Source organism: Dasypus novemcinctus, chromosome 6 (assembly GCF_030445035.2).
Source record: "Dasypus novemcinctus isolate mDasNov1 chromosome 6, mDasNov1.1.hap2, whole genome shotgun sequence".
NCBI lineage: Eukaryota > Metazoa > Chordata > Mammalia > Cingulata > Dasypodidae > Dasypus > Dasypus novemcinctus.
In genome coordinates this window covers 50,229,517-50,252,411 of record NC_080678.1, presented here as the reverse complement: position 1 = coordinate 50,252,411, position 22,895 = coordinate 50,229,517, and the positions used below count along the sequence as shown (strand labels likewise).

The 22,895-nt window shown below is 40.6% G+C and overlaps 1 protein-coding gene across 2 annotated transcripts in view; it reads right to left on the bottom strand.

Moving 5' to 3' along the window:
- Positions 1-4,527: 4,527 nt before the first annotated feature.
- Positions 4,528-22,895, bottom strand: part of LGI1 (leucine rich glioma inactivated 1) — a 33,521-nt gene continuing 15,153 nt past the window's right edge. The window contains exons 3-8 of one of the 2 annotated variants that reach the window (XM_004450010.4): positions 20,694-20,765; positions 20,529-20,600; positions 11,368-11,439; positions 8,647-8,816; positions 8,196-8,360; positions 4,528-5,709 (exon numbers count right to left, since the gene is read on the bottom strand). In XM_004450010.4, the coding sequence (XP_004450067.1) occupies positions 4,874-5,709; positions 8,196-8,360; positions 8,647-8,816; positions 11,368-11,439; positions 20,529-20,600; positions 20,694-20,765 (1,387 nt within the window). In that variant the 3' untranslated portion in view covers positions 4,528-4,873. The remainder of the gene's footprint in view (positions 5,710-8,195; positions 8,361-8,646; positions 8,817-11,367; positions 11,440-20,528; positions 20,601-20,693; positions 20,766-22,895) is intronic. The other variant, XM_004450013.4, reaches the window with a different exon arrangement.

Here is a 22,895-nt window from a genome sequence, read left to right as displayed (position 1 = left end):
TCTCTCCCACCCTTCCCTCCCTTTTCCTCTATGGTAGAGTCTGTTTTGCTCTGCCCAGAGCTCATTCAAGATTAAGGGACTGATTTTCCCAGTTGCTGAGGGCGCTGCCAAAAAAAGGGCCTCAGCTGTCAACCTTCCTTGTGGAATTGCCTTGGCTAGAGAAATTGACTCTCCTTAGGCCATGCTTTCTTCCAGTCACTACCCAAATGCAATGACCAATCCACATGGAGGTATAAAGGCCTGACCCCCTGGCTCCAATTTGGACCACTCGGAAGGGACATCACAGCTCTAGAACTCTCTATAGGATTGCCTTGGGCTTTAATTGGAACCACATCTGGCTTTGCTTTTCCCACTGCCTGACCCTGCTTTTTTGCCCCCTCTTACACAGGTGTTGATCCTACGAATCCTCCCTAATAAATGCAGGAACTTCTCAGAGTCTGTTTCTCAGGAAATCCAATCTGGGACACCACACCTCACATTCTTCCTTCCACTTTCCCTCCCAACCTCCTCTCCTTCCTTTTTGGTCTCCCTGCCTCCCTTCTTTCCTTCCTCCCTCCTCTCTCTCCCTCCTTCTCTCCCTCCTTGCCTCTTCTCTCCCTCAGGCTACATAATATCTCACCTCTTCTTCTTTCTGGGCTTCTTAATTCATTTACTTCTCACTTTGCAGACCAGCTTCTTCTGCTCTTCTGGCCCATGGGCCATCAGGATTGCTCCAACATGGTGTCTTCAACTCTTCAGTCACCATCACTGTGGCATATGGTGTTGATATCCCACCCCAATGCCCTTTATTAGGCTGATGCTCCTGTCCTGCAGCTGCTGTGGGTGTCAATAACAACTCACATTTGTACTCTTCTCTGGAAGATTATCCTTAGCCTACTGGAGCCTTCTCTCCTGGAGATGCCTCAGAAGTTATGCTCCACACGTTTTGGCTAATGACTGTCAGATTAGGGGGTATAAAAGTCCAGTCTCCTTGCCTAAGGCAGGACCACTCTGTGGTACAATTCATGTTCCAGAGATCCCCATGGGATCAGGCGGGGGCTAGATTTCTGAAACCATATCTTCACATAGCATCATGCATGGTTGGTAATGTTCTCTCACTTCCATAGAGGCTTAATCCTGAGAGCACTCCCTCAATAAATCCCTTGCACAACTCTGTTTTTATGGAACCTACTTTAGCATTGTTACTTTACAAATTTGGTGCCTAGGGCTAATTGGCCCAGTCTCTGCTGTGCTGATTCCAAATATCCAGGAAAGAGAACTGGATGACTCAGGCTGAGCTTAACCCAGATTCTCAATTAAACATCTATATCAGGAGTTCACTCCAGGCCCAGTCATCTGTGGCCAGGGAGAGGACAGAGTTACATAGCAGAAAGCAGATGAGGGATATGGGGAGGGGTATCAACTCTCAGAAAAGGTGGTCAGTCCCTCCAAGAGCAGACCCTCCTTCATGTCCTGCTCCCCAAACTGTCTTGATGTTATTTTCTCCGTCTGCTTCCTCACTCCTCACTTCTTGTCCCACCTGCAATCCAGGTTCAGGCTGAAGAATGAGTTTTGACAGCTGCACTACGTGAAGGAGAGAGAACTGGAGTTAGGAGACCTGGATTATAGATCTAACTCACCCACTGTACTTCATATCTCTGGGTCTCAAGTTTTAAAGTAAGTTAGAAAGTCTGCTCATCAACTTAAATTGTCAATGAGTCTGTGAAAATGAGACCTTTAATGACTGTATTCCCTGGACAATGCTGGCGCAGAGTAAGAGCACCTATACTAAATTGAAGTAAATGGAGACGTCTTTTAAAAATGAAAGTGAAGAGAATTGATGTAGCTCAAGTGATTGGGCTCCTATCTACCATACAGCGGGCCCTGGGTTTGGTTCCCAGGGCCTCCTGGTGAAAGTGAGCTGGCCCATGAGGAGAGCTGGTGCAATAACAATGAAAAAGAAACAGAGGAGAAACAGTGAGGGACACAACGAACCAGGGAGCTGAGGTGGCTCAAGGGATTGAGTGCTTCTCTCCCACATTGGAAGGTCCCGAGATATGTTCCCAGTGCTTCCTACAGGGAAGATGAGAAGAAAAGCAGACACAGAGGAACATGCAGCAAATGGACACAGAGAATAGACAGTGAGTGCAAGTGGCAGTGGCAGGGCTTGGGGAGGGTTGGGGGGGTGATAAATAAATAAATCTTTAAAAAAAAAAGAAAGTGAATTACATTAAGACCACAAAGTAGACTGTGACCCAAAAGAGCACAATATTCTGGGTGTGGAGTTACTAGCAAGAGCATCCATCACTTGGTAAGCACTAATTTGTGCCAGTTCCATGTTAAGTACTTTATTTGCTATTCCAATGACCATTACTGTGTGACAAATCACCCCAAAATTTAGCAGTTTAAAGAACCTTTTATTATGCTCATTGATTCTGTGGGTCAGGAATCTGGACAGGGTATTATAGGAATGGATTATCTCTGCTTCACAAAATCTGGGTCCTCAGTTGGGAAGACCCGATAGCTGGCAGTGACTTGACAGCTGGGGGCTGGAATCGTCTGGAAGCTTCTTTACTCCCATGTCTGTTGGTGGACATGGCTATTGGCTGGGATCTCAGCTGGACTATTGACCAAAGCACCTATGTGTGGTTTCTCCTTGTGGCTGGTACTTCCTCACAGCCTGGTGACCCCAGGCTAGTTAAGGCTTCTGACGTGGCAGCTTAGGGCTCCAAAGGTGAGTGTCCAAGTTTACAAGGCAGAAACTTCATTATTTTTTAGGACCTAAACCCAAAAGTCAAACTATATTATTTCCGCCACATTCCATGAGTTGCAGGCAAGTTACAAACCAGCTCAGATTTAAGGATAGGAGAATTAGATACTGCCTCTTGATGGGGAGGGAGCAAAGTTCACATAGAGCATGTGCGATGGGCGCTATTGCTGTGGCCATGTTTGGAAAACACAATCTGCCACACATGCCTCATCTCATTTCATCCTTCCACTGTCTTGGGAAGTGAGAATTACTGTCCCTCTTTTGCAGGTGGAAAAACTGAGGCTCAGAGATGTTAAGTAACTTGCCTTTGGACAATGCCAGTACATGGCAGAGCTGGACTCAAACCTAGTCTGTCCAAAACAGGCGTCCTCCAGCAGCATAAGATGCTGATTACTGGAAAAGGGAACTGAAAAAAGTAAAAGAAATTCAAAGGCCTGTTCTCCCTGTGCACAGGATGGAGAGTAGGTAAGCACTCGTCTTCTCCCCCATAACCCTGATGCCAGAGTTAATATGTCCCCTACATGGATAAAGGAATCATTCCCTTGCATACTCTGCAGCATTAAGTCCTGAAGGGTGTTGCTTCCGGAGACTCTGTAACTACCCTGAATGCCTTGATGCCTAAACCTGCCAGCCATGCGCTGGGCAGGGGGCTTGCTGTTTGCTCACCCCCAATCCCAGCCATTTGGCCAAGGAGCCAGGGAAACAGCAAGCCAGAGGAAGCACTGAGCTTCTCTGTGATGATTGTACACACATTTGTGCCAGGAATATCTTCTCTGCCATGATCCCCTTTTAAAATCACATTTTCCTTTTAAGTTCGTACAAGGACGACCTCCTCCAGCAATTCATCTTTGATACTCCTGTGATATTTATGATCTGCAATATTCAGATGACTGAATATACTCACTACCTTGCTCTGTGGGCTTCTGTGTCCTACCTGCTCAGTTAGTCTGGTAAGGTGCCAGGGGGAGAGGACCCTACCTTACCCTTTCTCAGTTCTCCCCAACAATACCCTGTTCTTAATAGGTATTCTAAATATTGACTGATAAGGTCAAGGGGCCTAATAAAAATAAGTTAACTATTTTAACAGGAGGACACATTTGTTTCTTCCAAGGCATTTTTTTTTTTTTTTTTTTTGAGAGCCTCCTAAGTCCCAGGTGCTAAGGACCCATGTGATCAGGAGCAGGAAGTTAGAAAATCAAATAAGAACCTCCTGGGCACTCACTCTGCAGCACATCAATAATGTATCAACATTGACATCTTGAGGCAGCCTTCATCAGATTAAGGGGCCCTCATATTGGGTACATTTGAAGCAACGGCTAGAAGATTTTGTTCTCTATCAGCTGTCAGATGATTCTAGAGTCAGATATTTAGGAAGTCTCTGATTAGGATTTTAAAAAACCTAAATCTTGATTTTTAACTTCTCCTATGATTATAGCTGGGGCTATCAAAAGAGAAAAGGATGGGTCTTACTCTTCTTTATTTCAAATTAGTCTTCTTCCAATAGGCAAATTTCTCTACCTTTCTTTTATTTTGTCACCATTTCACATCAAAGTGTTCCTAAATGCCCTGGCCTTTGGAAGCACTCTTGAACGTTCAGGATCGGCTGATCCAGTTCTATAGATAATCTGTTAATAATTGTGGATAATAAATATTGTTTTTATCTTCAGTCATTATTCACCCCATAAAGGCTTTATCCAAATATAACCCTCTTGTATAAAACTATTTCCACCAAGAAGAATAGAAGTAGTCCTATAAATCATTACCTTTAGGACATGAAAGAAAATGTAAACATTTTATTTGGCAGTTGTTTCTGGACACATGAATAAATAAATGGAAAAGTACATATTAATAATTATTTTTGGAGTAACAGATACCATTAAACCTTATTTACACATCTTCACTGCAAAGAACAGTTACACAATTCAATTTTGTCTTATAAAATGTAACTTCCCACACCACTGGACTGGACAGTTAAGGATGGAGATACTGGTAGTGCTTGGTTCTAGCAGTCTCAACGTTTGAAAGGCATTCAGTTGCAAGTGATAAGAAGAGTCATCATGCATTGAGTTCATCCGGGTCATGTACTGTAGAAAGTTTCTGATGGCAGCCACAGAATTTGGTGTGTCATGCGCTTAAGTCAACTATGACATGTTTGTAAATCTGTGTATTTCCTTTAAAACTGGAAGCAAAAAGAAAATTGCGCTTATTAATTGAGACATGTGTGAATGATCTTGGCGCCTGAACATTTAATTCCTGAAATTTCACAAATTTGGCTTTCTCTGCATCCCAGTTATACACTTGAGTAAAGGAGTAATCACTTCCGAGAATTGCATATTGGTAATTATTTATCTGAAGAGGCTGGAACACCATGGATCCTCGCGACGGCATCCTCTGAATATCCAGAAAGGAGGAGCCTCCCCATTTCATTACTTTGGAATCGCCAATGAATCTCGTCAAGCAAATATACACGTCACCTTTCACTGAGAAGTGCTTTACTGCGTACACATCCTCCATGTTAGGAATGTCAGTTTGGTTAGTGAATAATTGCATTGCTTTGTTCCACTGATAAATTACAGGACGCTGGGAGCTACTGGACAGAATTAAATGAGGTGTTCTGAGTGTTTGAGGTGTTCTGGCAATTTCTAGATATTCCACATCAGTGTCCCTGTACCACGCATGTAAAGATTGATGGGAGTAGAATCCATTTCCGTTCCATTTGTAAATGGTGGTAAAACCAGCTTTTGAACTGTCAGCAATGACAAAGTACCAGTTGTTTTCAATCTTGAATGTTTCAATGTCATTGGGTTTTCGGATTTTGAGAATTTCAATATCCTGAATTTTTATGAATTTGTTTGCAAAACTGTCTCGCTTATAGATGTGAGAGCCGCCAAACAGCTGGGCCACAATGACATAGAGCTGAGTTTCAATGACTATAGGCTTGCACACTACAGTGGACGTGCCTGAGAAAAGACAAATGAAAGATTAGTTGTATGGCCACCCTCTTTTGGAGCATGTAAACACATAGGCTGAGGCCATACAACTTCCACCCAAATCAACTTGAAACAAGATTCCCCTGGTTGATTAGGCAAGGCTGATCTCTAAGGCCCAATGACCAAGAGTTCCTGAAATTCTGTCTTTGCACCTCACAGGACTTTCTCACCAGCAACCAAACTGTCAGGTCACATCAACCTGCATTAGTTTGTTCAGGATACATAAGGCTACAGCCAGGGTTTTCTCTTCTTGCTTCTTGCAGAAAGAAAGCATTGCTTACCCTGACATATCATGAGTTAATCCTAGTAATCTTTATGAAAGCTACCATTTTCTGAGCACCAACCTGTGTTCTGCCAAATCATCTATTAAACTTTTCCCAACAAGTCTATGAGAGAAATATTATTATCCTACCCTCCACTCCCCATTCGTTTTTACAGGTTAGCAAACAAGCTTGGAGAGGCTAAGCCCTGGTAGGAAATGGCAGAGTTGGGATTCAAACCCAGGCCTACCTGCCTCCAGCGCTCCATACTTTTAACTCAAGCTGTGCTGAGGTTAATTGACCCAGGGTTTCCTTCATGGGCTAGAATCCCATAGATCACTAGAATCACCCTAAAAGGGCTTGAGTTGTGGACTGGGCAGCCCACATCTCTACCTGGAATTGTTTTGCTCTATGTGTGAACTGCCTTGAGCTCTAGAATAATCTGACTTTCCTCTGAGGAAGTCACTTAATCACTTTTCTGGAGCATTAGGTCTCAGGTTGCAGGAACGAGGAGGAGAAGGGGGAGGAAGACCTTGAGAAAAGTGAAAGAGGGGTTACAGTCAAGGGCCATGTGGTGTTTTCAGAAATCTCAGAAACTGATATGACATCTGTCAGCGGCCTGACTTGGATTCCTTTTGGTAAGGGTTTGACATTTATCAATAGATTCTGATCTCCTAAAGGAATATAGGAAATCCAAAGAGAAGCAGGGAAATTCTGGGATCCAGGCCTTTTCTGACTGTAGTTCTAGAAGCGAGGGGCAATATGCTCTACATCAACTCTTTATACTAATTGGCTCCATCTATAAGCAAAATTATTTTGTTTTTGATCCTTTCAGGAATAAATTATTGTGTGACCATGGGAAAACTCTCTGGGATTTTGTTTTTTATACAATAAAGGGTTTGGACTTGATCAGGGATGGCCAATAGATTTCAACATGCAAACCAACATTCATTGATCGATTGAATGATAATGGCTACTTGGAGAACTGTGTTGAGAGGAGTCTATGCTATGTAAAAAATGATAGATTAGCAATGTCTGTATGGGGCATGGGAGAGGATAGCAACAGTGTATGTGCCATATATTTGTCATACTACTAAATGAGCTGTGAGGTGCCCTTTGAAAGCCCCCAAATATATGCTGCATTTTTCTTTCTAGTGTTTACCTAAAGATTCATCCCAAGCAATTGACAGACTGTACACAGGTAAAAAGAACTTGGCTTCGACTGCATGAGGCCCTGCTGCAGTTCCCTGGAAAACTAAGAGGGGCTAACCTTTGTACTTGAGAAAGGAGGAGGACTATGGGATGGTCCCAGTTTGGAGAGGATTGCTTTATCTGGCAACCTCAGTCTCAAGCTTTATCTTTTGAGCAATGGAGCTGATGGCCACTAGCAAATCTCTAAACCTTGTCTAAATGGTGAACTTTCATGGGGAGGTTTGAGTGCTCTTATGAGCAAATTTAAAGGTGTTAGAATATAAAGCTGATGTAAATATTTATGACATAGCATTTTAAAAAATTGGTAAAGTGGGGAACAAACGTAAGAGATCATCTGTGCAACACTTTTTGTGGAAAACATTGGTTCCCACAGTCAAATTAAGTGGGAAAAATAATGGAAACAGATTTCCTCACTGCAGGACTTTTCAAAGTCTCTAATTTGTACGCTCTGAATCTCCAAGAGGGAGATAAGGTTCACCACAGTCAGTCCATAGATTTATTGGACCATAAAACCCTTTTTGTCACAAGGCATACATTAACATTTTGTAGAAGTAATGTTTGTGTAACAAAAGTTTGAGGTTCACTGAACTATAATGACCTTACTTTACATTTAAGGATATAGAAGGCTCAATGAGGGTGAGTGGCTTGCCTAGCTAGTTTGTGGGGTTAGAACCCATGATTCCTTTTCTAGTACTTTTCCTTTGAAGTAAAATAATCCATCTTTCATTGAATATTTGGTATGCTAGGTCCTATGCTTGAAAAATGATTGTGTTATCTTATAACAACCATGTTACCATTACTCCCATTTTACAATTGAAGAAATGAAGGCTTAGAGAACAATCCCAGGCCATTTAGTAAAAGTAGAGTTAGGATTCAAATGCCCAAGCATGATCAAAGCATTGCTTCATAACACCCTTCTTTTCCTATTGCTCTTGGCCTAAGCTGCTTAGCTTTCCACTTAAAATATGATTAGATTTTTCATACCTGTAATGTTGTCATAATTCCGGAAGGTCTTTTCTACGTGGTCCCACTCAAGGAAAATGCATTTTCCAGTAAAAGGCTGAGCAATGACTACATACTCATCGTTCATATAAGAAAAAGTGTCTATGGATAGTGATTGATAAGGCAGGTCTTGAGACTTCGCAAATTCTGCAAAAAGTAAGAAAAGATTATGAGTAACTCTATGCTAAGGCTTCTTTCCTTGGCTAGATTTCAAACATCCATAGGAAATACATTTATTTTAGAGAAACACATTAAAATGGCAATTTTCCTTTGCTTTTTTAAACATGCAGAGTTTTAACAGTTCATCATTTTTTTTTTAAGTTAAATTGCTCAGTTGGTTTATAAGTCATAAAAAAAAAATCAATTCCCGCAGAGGCAAAAATTGTAGCCCTTCTTTTTATTTTATGAGGTGGAATGATTTTAAATTCATTACCTGTAATGATGCAATCAAAATCTTTGGAGGAGAGGCTATTGATTTTGCGCTTTTTGTATTCCGGGGGGCCTTCGCAGTAGATGTCCTCAACAGTTGCGTTGGTGTGGTCTAGCCATTCCACCAGCCATTTCAGTTTACAGTCACAGTTAAATGAATTTCCTCTCAGGTCCCTGAAAGACAAACTGCAGCTGCTCTTGCTGTACAACAGCCCTACTGACCCAGGCAGGAATTCTACATCAGCCACTGGTGTGCAGTACGAGTTTGCGAGACTTTAGGTCTCAGAGTTTACATGATGCCCCATAACCTGCCTGGAACCTGACTGACCATCCACTTGGGATGAGTGGATCCTTGAGGGCCGCCCATCAGTGGAACCTCATTATCTTACTCCTTTTTGGATTCAAATGTGCCTGCGTCTAGGGTTATGCTCGTCAATGGAAATATAAAGTGAGCTACACGTATAATTTTAAATTTTTCTGTAGGCACATTAAAAAAGTTAAATGAAAGAGGTGAAATTAATTTCAGTAGTATATTTCATTCAACTCAATACACACCAAATATTTCATTCTGAAATGTAATGAAATGCAGATTACTGAAATATTTTACGTTCTTCTCAAAAATACTGTCTTTTTAAGGCTACTGTGTATTTTACACGGACAGCATTTCTCGATTCAGATGATAAATTTTCGTCAGAAAAATACTTGATCGGTATTTCGATTTTTAAAAATTTATAGTGGAAAAAAATAGAGTCACATGCCCAGGTTATTCCAGACATTCTTAAAAGGTTTTCTATCATTGAACTGAGATTCAGTTTTTAAAATGAAATATTTTTAAATTTAATAAAACTTAAACTTCAGCTCCTCAGTTGCACTAGCCACATTTCAGTAACCATACATGTCTGGTAGCTACTGTGTTGGACAGTACACGTCTAGAGGACTGATTGTAGTGGCTATTGAATTATATTTAGTTAAATTGAGTAAGTTATTTGCTTTTTTTCTTTCTCATAGACATAGTTAATCCTGAGGCTATCCCATGGGTCACAATTTCAATTTTAATAGGAAATGACTTGAAGCAACAGAGTTAAGACAGACATACAATAACTCATACTATACTGTACTATGCAGCATAGACAGTTTAAATTTCCACATAGGATCCCAAATTACCAAGTTCTCTGTTTATATGCATCACTCTCTATTCATGAATTCCAATTCCTTCCTTAAACCTTACCTAGTTACACAGAATTCCTAAGATAGGTACTGCCTACTCTTCACACGACACATACATAATTTTTTCAACGCCCAAGCATTGAAAAACAATTTTTAGGAGATATATTCAAGAAATCCACTAAAAGGCAAGCTGGCAGGAATCCTTGTACTTCTAAGATAATTCTTGATTTAGGCATATGAGAGTAGGCTTAAGAGGCCAAATCCATTACGGGATTCCCTAAAGACACTGCACCAATCTTAAGTGTTTTTTTTTTCCCTAGTACTGGGCATAGACCAACATAAGAATGGGCCAGAGGATTCCCAATTAGCTGCATCCCCAAGTTCACCATGGAGCTCCATCTAACTTCCAAAGACATCCCTAGAACTGACCTCATGGCCTAAGAATACTCTGACTCAAAACAGTGAGTGCCAGCCTTTCTGGGTTATTGTAAACCAGAGCAGGTGATTGTGGTCTGGGGACTCTCTTGGTAGTATCCTGATTCTGGCACTTTTCTTAGAAATAGATCATCATTCAGGAACAGAGGGTGACTGGCATGGGGGAGGGGCTGGAGGAATACTGCAAGGAACAAAGGAAGTTTTTCATTAGTTTTTTAATTTGAAGTTAAATACTGGATTTAGAAGAAAATATTTGACTCAGATTCTTTGTTATTGAAAAGAGATTGCTTTGACTTTATGTTTATTCTATAGCAAAATGTCTGATAATGAGAAATCTTTTGTTGTCAAACAGTTTTCATTTGTTCCGGTATTCTACGTTATGACATTTAAATACCCTCCCAATGTTCTGGAAGGCCCGTAAGGAAGCTAAATTGCTTTCAAGAGGGTTAGGCATATATTACTTGCTTTGCTTTCAGAAAAATATATGAATTCCTTGCAAAGATCTTTCACTCTGAGGCTTAAAAGTCAAACTTTGAAAGCTCCTTTGTTTGAAAAAGGGTCAAAAATAATTAAGTTCATTCCCTTCCTGGGGTTTAGGCCAAATTCCTGGGGATTAAGCCTAGAGTTGTTGTTCAGTCTAATGAGAGAAAAGACAAACTTTCCTCCCTTCCCCCACTTCCTGCTCCACTTCTCTGTTGACTGACCAGCCCATGGGTGTAACCTTTCATCTCTGCTCTGTCAGTTCCCCAGTCTCCTTTATGTTTTTCCATTGTAGCCACATTTCCTGGAGCTCATAAAGGAGAAAAAAAGTATCTTGAAATTTCTTTCAAGGATTCCCCTTCTTACTCACTCAACTTTATCTTCACTCCCTTCCCGTACAGACACACATACTTTGTCAAAAGAATGCCTGGATACTGTATATTCAGAATTTCCAGTGCCATAGATCATAGAAGAGTCAAAAGTTAGTCCAAGTCAATTTCAAATTTAAGCCAATTAAACTTTTTAATTTTAAAATTCTAAAGTAATTTCAAAGCCAATTTAAAATCCTAATCATCAATACCAGGCTTCTTTGTGAACTGCTAAAAATTAATTAATTAATCAGCAATTTCTGAGGTCTTCTTACACATTTGTCAAAGAATCCAGGCCTTTGAAAATATCTTTTGGGAGTGTCTGGAGATTGTTGTTCGCAAGGCTCCTGAAAAGAAAATCAGTGTTGTAACTGTAGTCATAAATCAAATAAATGCATTTAATGATAGAGCTTAGTTATGAGTTCCTTTTGTTCTTTCTGTTCTACACTAAATTTACTTGCAGCACTTTTTTTTCCTTCTAAGAGGCCTGCTATTGTATTTTCAATTCCTGGCCTCTTTGTTGTGACACCCTCAGTGTGTGGGGGTGGGGGTAGGGGAGGGGTAAGGGGAATCCCCTAGACTTCCTGTGTGATTTTTCTGTAAATGTAAATTTAAAAATTCTCTAAAAATAACTTTTAAAATATGCTTTTTATAAACTAAAAACAAAACAAAACAAAACAAATGATGCCTGAGCATTGATATTATTTAGATCAGAAAACGAAAATCACACTCTAGACGTTTAGTCTAGCAGATGTTTCCCAAATGATGACTAACTAAACAGGCGGCAGCGTCAGTCTCCAAATGCCCTCTCTCCTGAGGCTCAGCCTCCCCTTCTGTTCCTTTCCTCCCCCAGAGACCAGCGAACCTCTCCCACTGCAAAGTGCCGGCAGCTCTAGAGCGTTAGGACCATCTAAACTTTCCCTTTGCCATCACATCCTTTCTGCTTTCCAAAGTACGTATCCCTTTTTCTAGAACTTTTTTCCTTTTAGCTCCATACATTCCATCTCAGAAAATAGCTTTCTCACAAGTATGTATCCATCCATCTATCCATCCATCCTCTTCTTTTTCCCCCACTTCCAGTTTTTTCCCCTATTATCACAAGGGTTTTTCCTTCTCTCTTTTTATTTGTTCTTCCACAGATTCCTGAAAATTTTCTAATCCAGGTTAACAAGTACAAAACAGTTTGGCAGTATAAAGGAAAGGGATATGTTCATATATTACAGGAAATGGGGACACAGTAAAGAGCTGATGCTGTGTCATCAGGGAGGGGCACCAGATATGGTAATTATTATTTTTTTTTAGGAGGTACCAGGGAATGAACCCAGAACCTTGTACACAGGAAGCAGGAGCCCGACTACTGAGCCTCATCTGCTCCCCAGTGAAAGCTAGTTTTTTTCCTTTGTTTGTTTTTAGGAGGTATGGGGATGGAACCTGGGCCCTCAGCCAGGGACAGCATGGACATGGACAGCAGGCGCTCAAACGCTTGAGCTACATCTGCTCCCAATTATCTATTTTTAACGTGCACTATACATATATACATTATATACTTTTCTATGGGGGAATATTAATATTATTTAATAAATACATTTAAAAAACAAAATTAAACTAAAACCTATGTTGTTGGCCTCCAAAGCCCTTGGAAATTCTCTAATTCCCTTGAAAATACTCTTAAAACTATTCCATCTCTTTTTACGCCCCTCTAATTTAACCGGAGACTTCTCAAGTGCAAACATTCAGTATTTTAAAATTCCATTTTTAAATTAGTTATATTGTTTTTCTAGGTTTTAGAAATTAGTACCCTGCTGGCAAATGTTTTTCAGTCTTGGAAGGTAAGAATGGGAACTAAGTCAGAATGTTCCAGATCCAGTGATTGTCCATTTTATGGTAAGAGTGTGGCTTTGGAGTCATTCCGAGCTGGGTTTGAATCTTGGCTCCAGTACTTGGCTATGTGATTGTGGTTATGTATCTTCTCTGGACCTTATTTTTTTTGTTTTGTTTTGTTTTTCCTTCTTTTATTTTAAAGTGGAGGTGTCTGCTCTCAAGAAAGGGTAGTTTTGAGGAGGAGAGGAGGATAAGGAGGAGGACTTCTGTAATACACTATCCAAGAAACAACATTTTGAAAACTGACCCCGTATATGAACTATTGTCACTGTCCATGTACAGTCGTATTAATAAACTACTGCTAAAGAAGAATATTCAAGGGAATGTGTCCATAATTCAGTTGCCTGACTGATGTTTGAATGAGATTTCCTGGTGTCTTGGACTAGTTCAGAGTCACTACCATGTTATGTGGCTCAGTTTATTTTATGGCATGTTGTGTCTTAAAGTTCTCATGCTGACTTCTCCCAATGGACATCCCTCCCCCAGAAATCAGTGAGTGAGCCAGCACAAACTCTAAATGCCACAGGGCACACGCTTAGAGGAGGTCTGGTCATAGGACAGTGAGTGTGAAATAATTCAACAGGAAGTCCTAATTCATGCTGCCAAGAAGGATGCACTGGAAGAGGCACCATATTTACCCAAAGGGGGGTTCTTTTAAACACCGTGTGAAATCTGGGAGTTCCACTTCCTGCCCAAAGAATTAGAGCTCTAGGCCTCACACAACCCAGATGAGGGTCAACTACAGAAGTCGCTGGCAGTATATTCAGAGACAGACTTGCAGCTATAAAGACATGAAAAGATGGAGGACTTTTAATCAGCCAGTATCCAGGGTGGGGCTAAGAAAGCCAGGCTCGCCTGATGGACTGTGGAATGAGGGAATGGCGTTATTCTTCTGGGGGACTTCCTTGACAGCTCGGCTCTCAGCCCAAGAACCAGAGGGTAGGGGAGGCAAGGCAGCATGAGCGGTGGTGCTAGGAGAAGAAATGGAGAATGGATTTACTGCAAACAGTGTGACCCTTTCCTTGTTCCATTCTAATAATTCAATAAAATATTGACTCACTGTGGATTACTTTTAAAGGGATATGATGGAGCTTCACGTCTAGGTTTGATGAAGGGTAGGCATGACAAGGCCACCTGGACTCATAGAGAAGTAGAAATAAGAGGAAATAAAGACTAGAAATGAGAGGGAGACTTCAGGAAACCCAAGGCCCCATAACTGGAGTTCAGATAGGCTCCCTAAGTTTCTCGGAGGACCCATGACATCTGGGTTCCATTTGGCTAAAAAGAAAGCAGGCAGTAGGGACTTGGGAAAAGAATATTTTAGGAAAGGAATGCTGACAGAACCTGGGATTATTCTTAAAAAAAAAAAAAAAGTAACAAGGACCCTGCTGTAACAAGGCAGCCTTCCAGTGCAGGCTGATTGGTACCAGGTAAAGGACATGGAGGATGCACATTAAGGAGGATCAGCAAAGTTAAGAAGGAAAACATGAAATGGCCCCACACTGAAAGAACTATATCTTAGCGGTGGTCAATAAAATTTTTTTTATCAGTTCCCAGGTGAAGAGAAACTACATTTGAAGCTCACTGCATGGGTGGGAAAAGATTAACCAACCATTGTTTATCTTATCATAGCAAAGAACTGGAAACAACCTACATTTTCATTAATAAAGGATCATGTATATAATGATGGTTCACACTTAACATGGAATATTTTGCAAGAGATTTTAAAAAACAAGGTAGATCTTTGTGATTTGGCATGAAATGATGCCTAAGTAGAAAAAGGAACTTGCAGAGCAGTATTTATATTGTCATCCCACTGGGGGTGGAGGGATCATGTCTATAGATGCACAGACAATGCTCTATAAGAAGATGTAAAAATGGTTACCAATGTTACATCTTGGGGTGAATTTACTGGAATTTTTTGCTTTTTGCTATGTAATTTAAGTGTCTAGATTATGCATGTATTATCCTTTTATAACCCGAAGAAGCAAAGAATGCAGTTGAATTTTTAAAAGATCCTTATGCCTTAGTATTTATGTATGTATACAGTTCTGACAAGTTAGGATTCAGTCATTCTAAATAAATTATTTGGTTGTATTCAGGTAGTTCCTGGATCTTCAAGGCTTTTATTATTTCTTCACCTTCAAGAAAATTTGGAAAGTGCAAAAGTTATCTAATAAAGGAGAAAATAATAATAATCCTGGCAGAGGCAACCACTGTTAAGATTTATTCAAATTTTCTTCAGTCATTAATACGCAGTCCAGTTCCTGGGGACATTAATGTGGAAAGCATGTGATTCCAGAGAGTCATATTCCATTACTCATCTCCAAGGTGTCTCTAGTCTTTCTCCCTCTAGACTATTACTCTGAATCGACATGGGGTGGGGTGAGGGGGTTGGACTCCTTCCTCTTCTGAGTTCTGTCAGCTGGAATATTCTGGCAATGGTGAGGGTCAAATCAGTGCTGGATTTTAAAAAATTAAACAGAAGTGCTTTCAGGCATAAGAGGAAGAGAAATTAGGGAGATAGGGAGAGAGACGGAGGAGAGGGGGAGAGGCAAGGAGTCAGAGGTAGCCACCAGACTGCCAGGAAAAGGACTTTCTATGTGGTATGGTTCTAGGTTCAAGGCTACTCCTTGGCCAAAACTGACCCCCTTGCCTGTCAGACTTGCTTTCGGGCTTCCTGAACTCAGCAGCAGAATGCAGTGGAAATGACAATGGACGACAATGGAATATTTGGGCCTGAGCTTCGGTAGTTTCCTTTTCTGTAAAGCAAGTTATCCTTTGATTTGAATGATCTCTAAGTTTTATTCTGGCTTCTAACTCACATCTTTTAAACTCTCGCTGTGAGAAGCTTAGGGCTTCCTCTTTAATAAAAATCTTGGAGAGGGAAATACTCCAAGACACATAGTTAAGAGTCAGTGAGTTTGAGAATAGATTTTGCTAGTGGGTAGAGAAGGCATCAGAATATCTGATGGGGTGGAGTGAAGCTGATGGGGAGAAGGGTGAAGACAAGAGTGATGAGAGATTAAGAGAAAATTTCACCAATGTTAATTTTTTTCTGGAATGATTCTGCAATGAGTACTAGAAGGATGTTTTTTCCTCCCCCACTGTATCCCCAGTGCCTAACATAGCACCTGGCACAAAGCAAGCCTTTAATAGATATGAATGAATGAATGAATGAATGAATGAATGAATGAATGGAGCAGGTTGGGTAAGAGTGGATGAGAAGTGCATGAGTTGGGGCACCAATCTAGACAAAGAAAAGAACAGAAGAAGCTTCTTTTAGACCCCTGATGCCAAGACTCCGAGTTAAGGTGAACTGGCAAGCCCCACGAGTGACCTTTGCCAACTGACTATCAAGAGGTGTGGGTCTGCTGCTCCCTCCCCTCAGCCTCGCAGTGGCTGTAACTCCAAAGCAATGTGGAGGCTCTTTAAAGGATGGCTCTTCAAAGCATTCTCTAAGTCTTGATTCAAAGTCCACCTGAAAAACATTTTTTAAAACACCCAGGATACTCACCCAACTGAACATCTAATTGCCTTGGACCTGGCTGAGTAGGGTCAAGCATTCTCAGTGGCAGATAGCCATTCCTCTCCAATAGACCATTCCCTCCTCTTTGGTGTTTTCATGGTTTACCTGAGAAAACCACTGATTATGACTATGGAACCCACTAGAAAGTCTTCTCTCTAAGGAAGATCAGACTGGCTCAGAGAGCAAGTTTGTTTCAGTGCCAGTGGGCTCTGCTGCAAAGAAAGCATTGCTCACAGCCATCTGGGGTGCTCTCTGCCTCCCTGCAGTGCAGATTCTCCACTTGGGTTTGTGTCTCACTGTACCTGCAGTGTTTTAATTGCAGATATTTTAATGTCATATAAAATGTTTAAAGGGGATAAGAACACTGTGGCAATTGGAATCCTGATCCAGGTCAACAGAGGTTAAGTAGTGGGTTTTAGTTTGTTTTATGTAATGGGACTTTCTACATGCTCTGCTCTAAGCACGTTGCATATATTAACTTGCTTAACCCTTAGCAACCCTAGGAATTAGGTCCTATTCTCATTATCTCCATTTTACAGATGAGAAATCTGAGGCACAGTGAGGCTAAACAACCTGCCCAAGATCCCACAGCTACTAAGGGGCAAAGCCAGCTTTGAACCCATGCCATCTGGTGGCAGAGATCACCCCTCACCCCCTACATTGCACTGCCTCTTTCCAGTGTTTCACTGCAGAGGCAGAAACAGACTCATCCTGCCACCTGATTGGGGACACACGGGCATCCTGAGTGTGGGTCTGTCATGTACATGTACATTGTACATTCTAGTACAGTGGTGAGCAACCAGTAGATAATCCACACACTTATAGATTGATGACAATTTAACCCTAATATTTTCACACATGCACACACACAGTCTCGCCTCCACGGGACTTTAGCCACGGCAATACTTATGTGACACTCACGAGTATCATTATGAAAAAGCTCATGGGTATTTGCAGAAATCAGTGTGTGGTGCTTGGGGATTTTGTCATCAATGGCCAAAAAAGAATTTCTTAATACTCATTACTAACTGGGGGGTGGCTTAACTCAGTGGGTATCTCTGTGTTCTCATTTCATTAGTGGGAATACTGCTACTGCCCTCTCTGCTACCTAAGATCATCAGGAGACAATAGTGAGGCCAAGAATACGAAAAAGCTTTGTAAACTGTTCTTGTGGTATTCGCAAGTTAGAGGGTGAGGCGGTCAATTTTCACAGCTTGAAGGTTTGCCATTCATTGAGAAGAATTGAACTGAGGTAGAGAAAAGGGCACTTTGAATCTTAAAATGTTAAAAAGGAAATCCATAGCTCAAATAAATGCCAGATTTATTTATAAGCAGTGAATAATGAAAAATGGACTTGAGCTACTGAACATGAAATCAGAAGGCTATTTAGGTTTCAAATGCTCCCTAACCGAACCCTCCTTAAAAGGAAGGAAGGAAGGAAAGAAGGAAGGAGGGAAGGAGGGAAGGAGGGAAGGAAGGAAGGAGAGAAGGAAGGAAGGAAGGGAGCGAGGGAGGGAAGGAAGGAGGAAGATACATTAAAGAATGGTATAATTAGAAAGGAGAACATAAATTTGGGCAAATGTACAGTGAGAAAATATTTGTTTCTCTAATTCCTCTGCTAGACTGAACTTTAGGGTGGGACATGAAATTATTCATCTCTATGAGCCCTACTCCTTGTAATGTGTTTGCAACACCCTAGAGACTAAACTAGGATAAACCATATACCATTGCCATTTTTGTAGGTAAAAAACAGTCTAATATTGTCAGTAGCATCTGGTTCAACCTAATGAGTGTTAGATAAAGATGCAAGAGACCTAAGGGTCATATTCATTCTGTCAACTTTAATCCCTGGTTCCTCACAATACCTCCTTCCCACCTCTAGCACCAAGCCAGGGCCTTCCCTTTCACTGTCTATATGACCCTGTAGATTCATACCTCTCTTCCTGAAGGCTGCACTTAGTGTTCCTTTGAACTTGAACATTTCTAGATTGTAAGAACATGCTATGACCAGGCTCCCATTCGTATAGGCTCCTTATCCCGTAAGAAGTTGCCTGATTATGACCCAAATTTAAATTCCCATTTTAGTGATGGACAGAATAGGCTCTACTCAGCAAAACTGGTGTCCTTCCCTAGGTGTTATACAGATTTCTTTCTTTCTCTCCTTCCTCCCTTCTTTCCCCTTCCCACATTCTCCCACTTTTCTCCTTCTTTACCTTTTTCTTTCTTTCTTCCCTTCCTCCCTCTTCCCCTCTTCTCTCTTTTTTCCTTCCTTCCTTCCTCTCTCCCTCCCTCCCTCCCTTCCTTCCTTCCTTCCTTCTTCTCTATCTCTTTTTCTCTCTTTCTTTCTTTCTGACTTTGGAAATAATTCCCTCTGGTTTTGTGCAGGAAACCTGGGCAAAGTCCCAGGACTTTAGGCTGGAGAGAAGACAAGCCTGCTTGGACTAAGGGGCATAGCCAGGCTCATATCACAGGTTCCTGGAGGGGACACCTAGATCTTCCATCCTTCCTCCAGCCCTTCATGATGCTGAGCATTGCACACAGGCCATATTGAATGGGATTTATGTGAACTGAGTGGCTGTCAAGCTGAGCTCATGAACTTTCATTTTTTTCCTTCTATGTATTTGCTTCTTTTCTTCTTTAATTTATTATTTTTATTTTTCATCTCTTTTCTTTTTTACCTTTGTCTGAAAATGGATGTTTGGCTCTGTGATAAAATAGCATACCATTCATTCTTTACAAAGCCATTGTGCATCGTATTATATTATTGACACAGAGAGCAGCAATGCAAAAGCTGTTTTTATTATAATCACTAAAAATGGAAGCCTTGAAAAGCATCATAATTTTATTTAAAAAGCCTGGCCATTGGCTCCCCTGGCTGCAAACCCAAACAGCAGGAGAGAACGAGACCTGGTAGAAAAAGTAAGATGACCACATGGACACACTGGAGTGTTGGCTTCTTTGTTCCTTGCTGAATCCTAGGGCCTAGAGCAGAGGTGGGGCTGAGGGGTTGTGAGGGAACAGGGGTTAAGGCCAATGGAATGATTATGACCCTTAGATTTCTTGCATCTTTATCTAGGCCCTGAGTGGATGCATAGGCATTGCAATTCAGCTATTGAGTCGATGTTGTCATAAATCCACAGCTAATCTCATCACTAGGCATATATCCTCTCCAAGCCTCCAAGGCTCATTTGTAAAACGGAGATTATTATGCCTATTTGGCAGGATTGATGAAAGGATTAAATAAAAATTCACATAAAGCATAATGATCACTTAATAAATATAGTATCTTTCCTGTAACACCCTTCTAGTTCTCTAAAAATGTGTGTGTGTGTGTGTGTATTTGTGCTCGTGCGGAGTTGGGGAGATGAGGGGAAACAAGTTGGTCATTTGAATCATGTAGTTCAGAGTTTCTTAACCTTGGCACTATGGCATTTTGGGTTAGATAATTATGTATTGGGGGGACTGACCTGTGCATTGTAGGATGTATAGGTGCATTCTTGGCCTCTACCCACAGCACCAGTTATAATAACCAAAAATGTCTCTAGCTATTGTCAAATGTCCCCTGGGAGGCAAAATTGCCCCCAGTTATGAATGACTGATGTAGCTCTAATAACCCATTGAATAATTAAATATTTCATTTATAAACGCATTGTTCAGGTACTGTGTTGGCATTGCCTATAGTTATAGTTACAGAAAAAGAAAATCAGCAAATTCAGCTATATAGTCAAGCTATAATTATCCATGAAGTAATGATGTAGATGACAAAAAATTATTTATATCACCCAATTTCCCTGCATTAGATTACTTTCCTAATTATGGTTGGTTTAGGCTAGTAATAGTAACAGTAATAATAATTTCCTAAGCACACACTGATGACAGGGAGAGATGGCAAATGTGCATGGAGCAGAATCATTTGAGTTTCTTAAATTTTCATGGACATTCAGAAAGTGGATGCTTTGCCCACTGATTATCAAACCACACTGTTCATTACCAAGCTTAAAAAGTGATGGCAACATTTATACTTACAGGTGAATTAAAGACTTTAGTCCCCGGAAAGTATGTCTTGAAATTGACTTGATGTTGTTATTTTCTATGAATCTGCAATAGGGTGTAATAATTTTTGTCAGAGAGCTGTAGGAATTTAAGAGAACTTGTCATGAGTCATTATGATTAATTTTTTTTTTTACTTACAAATACTCTAGATGTGGAAGACCAATAAAAGCATCATCACTGATCACATCAAAGGAGTTCGATGTGAATAACCTGCCCAGAAAAAGTATACAATGAAAATGATGAAACAGCCAGATTGTCAAGCTCTGTTGCTTTTATCTCTCAGAGAAACGAGTGTTAGTTGTATACAGAAAAATGTCTGGATGTCTGCCTTCTACAGTGTTATCTAGCCAGGTAATTTTTGCAACTCCCCCCACTCTCACCCCCAACTCTCGTTCAATGCTCATGGGGGGCGGCACCCCTACCCCTCACAGAGGTGCTGTCACATGCCCTGGGTGACATTGTGAGTTACAGACAGGGCAGGCATGACCGATGAAGCTGCCAAATCAACGTTTGGCATGCTTTTACCATGAAGCCGCGTTTGGAATCTTGTCTGCTTGCTAGAGAAACCTCTGGAGCATTCTGACCAGGCAAAATCATGGTGTTTAGGGGGTTCTAAGCCAAGAATACTGAGAAAATTGTAGCTCCATGGTGGGTTGAGTTGTGATATCTCCTGGCAGACAGGCTATTGACATGGTCTCAATGAACACCCACCAGCCTCCCTCTTTGAAAATAGAACAAGCTTCAGATGGGAAACATTGACGTTTAGGGAGAGTTTTTAGTCCATTTTATTGCTAAACAGTTGAAAAAACACTTGCACTTGGACAAATTGATATGCATTTTCAAAATCCTAGGAGATTTGGGTTTCAATATTACTGATAAAAAGGAACATCAACCAGTGGGCTCCTGTTGAACTCTCAGGAGAACCTGCCAGTTTTCTGAATGAGAAGCTTAAAAGAGGTACTTTTAGTCCATATAATATAAACCATTATTATTTTTTAGATTATTATTTTATGGAACTCTTTAGTAAAGTGCAGATACAAGCTGAAAATAAGGTTTTAAATGCACTGATGACAAATTTTAATGGGTTTAAGTGATGCACAGTCTATATTTGGAAGTTCTTGTGGGGGAACATCGTATTCCACTTGTAACTATTGTCTGAGATGTGATAGTGGTCTTGGAGCAGAATAGATGTTTGACTTAATTCGATAATTCACATCTCATACATACTGTATGATTCCACTTATGTAAAGTCCAATGTTCCCTGTTAGTAAATCCTGTGACTTTTAATTTTAAAGCTAAGGGATTAAAAATACCTGCCTCTAACTAGCTTAACTAGGTTAGTAGCGTCATCTCTCTGAGCCTGATAACTAAGCGGATTAAAACTAGATTGTCAGTTTTTGAAATTGAACAATAAATTATTTTTGACATCTGGGATTGGTTCAAAATAATTGGGGGTAGGCAGCATGGGATTAGAGATGAATTGGGCTTGAGTTGATAATTTTTGAAGCTAAAAAATGGATACATAGGAGTGTATTTTACTATTACTATCTCTATTATTATATGCTTGAAATTTTTCATAAAAATGAAAACAAAAATGAACCAAGCAAACAAAACCAGATGGTCTCTTGTATTTCTTCCAAAGATATCAATCCTAGGTAGTGTTGGATTAATTCTCCTCTGCTTTCTCTCCCTCTAGTGTCATGGCTTTATACTCAGGCAATAAACTAGGCTCTGAAACACCAATTCTAATGAACGGGGATACATACTTGGACACCATATTTATTAAAGGAAATTCAAAACCTTATGATTTCAATCACAAATTTGACAATAGTCTCTTCTCACTTCATGGTTCTGGAAAACAACAAGATTGTTCAGCCTCACCCCAGGTAAACTAACATCCAAAAGCTCGCTTAGGCTCAAATCTCTTCTTCCGCTTTGTATAGGTGGAGGCAGGGATGGAGAGAGAGAGAATGGAATAAGGCAGAAATGGGTACAGAAAAATACCTCCCAGACTCCCTGGTATGCAAACCGCCTCATGGTTCTAACAGCAATTTCGTAATCACACTCTCCAAGTTGTCAGAAGAAATAGCTTCCATCACCTGTTCCCCTCATGTTAAGTCAGATGCAAAACAGAGCAGGAAATGGATATTAGTGGGCAGAACCTGCCCACACATGACAGAGAAAAAAACCCAGAGGATTTCCACTAAGACTTTTGTCTACTTATTCATTACTTATCCCCAGCACCTATAATGTGCCTTTCCCATGGTAAGCGCTGAATAAGTATTTGTTGAACAAAGAGGAATTCACATTGCATTAAATTCTAATAATTACTAGATTACT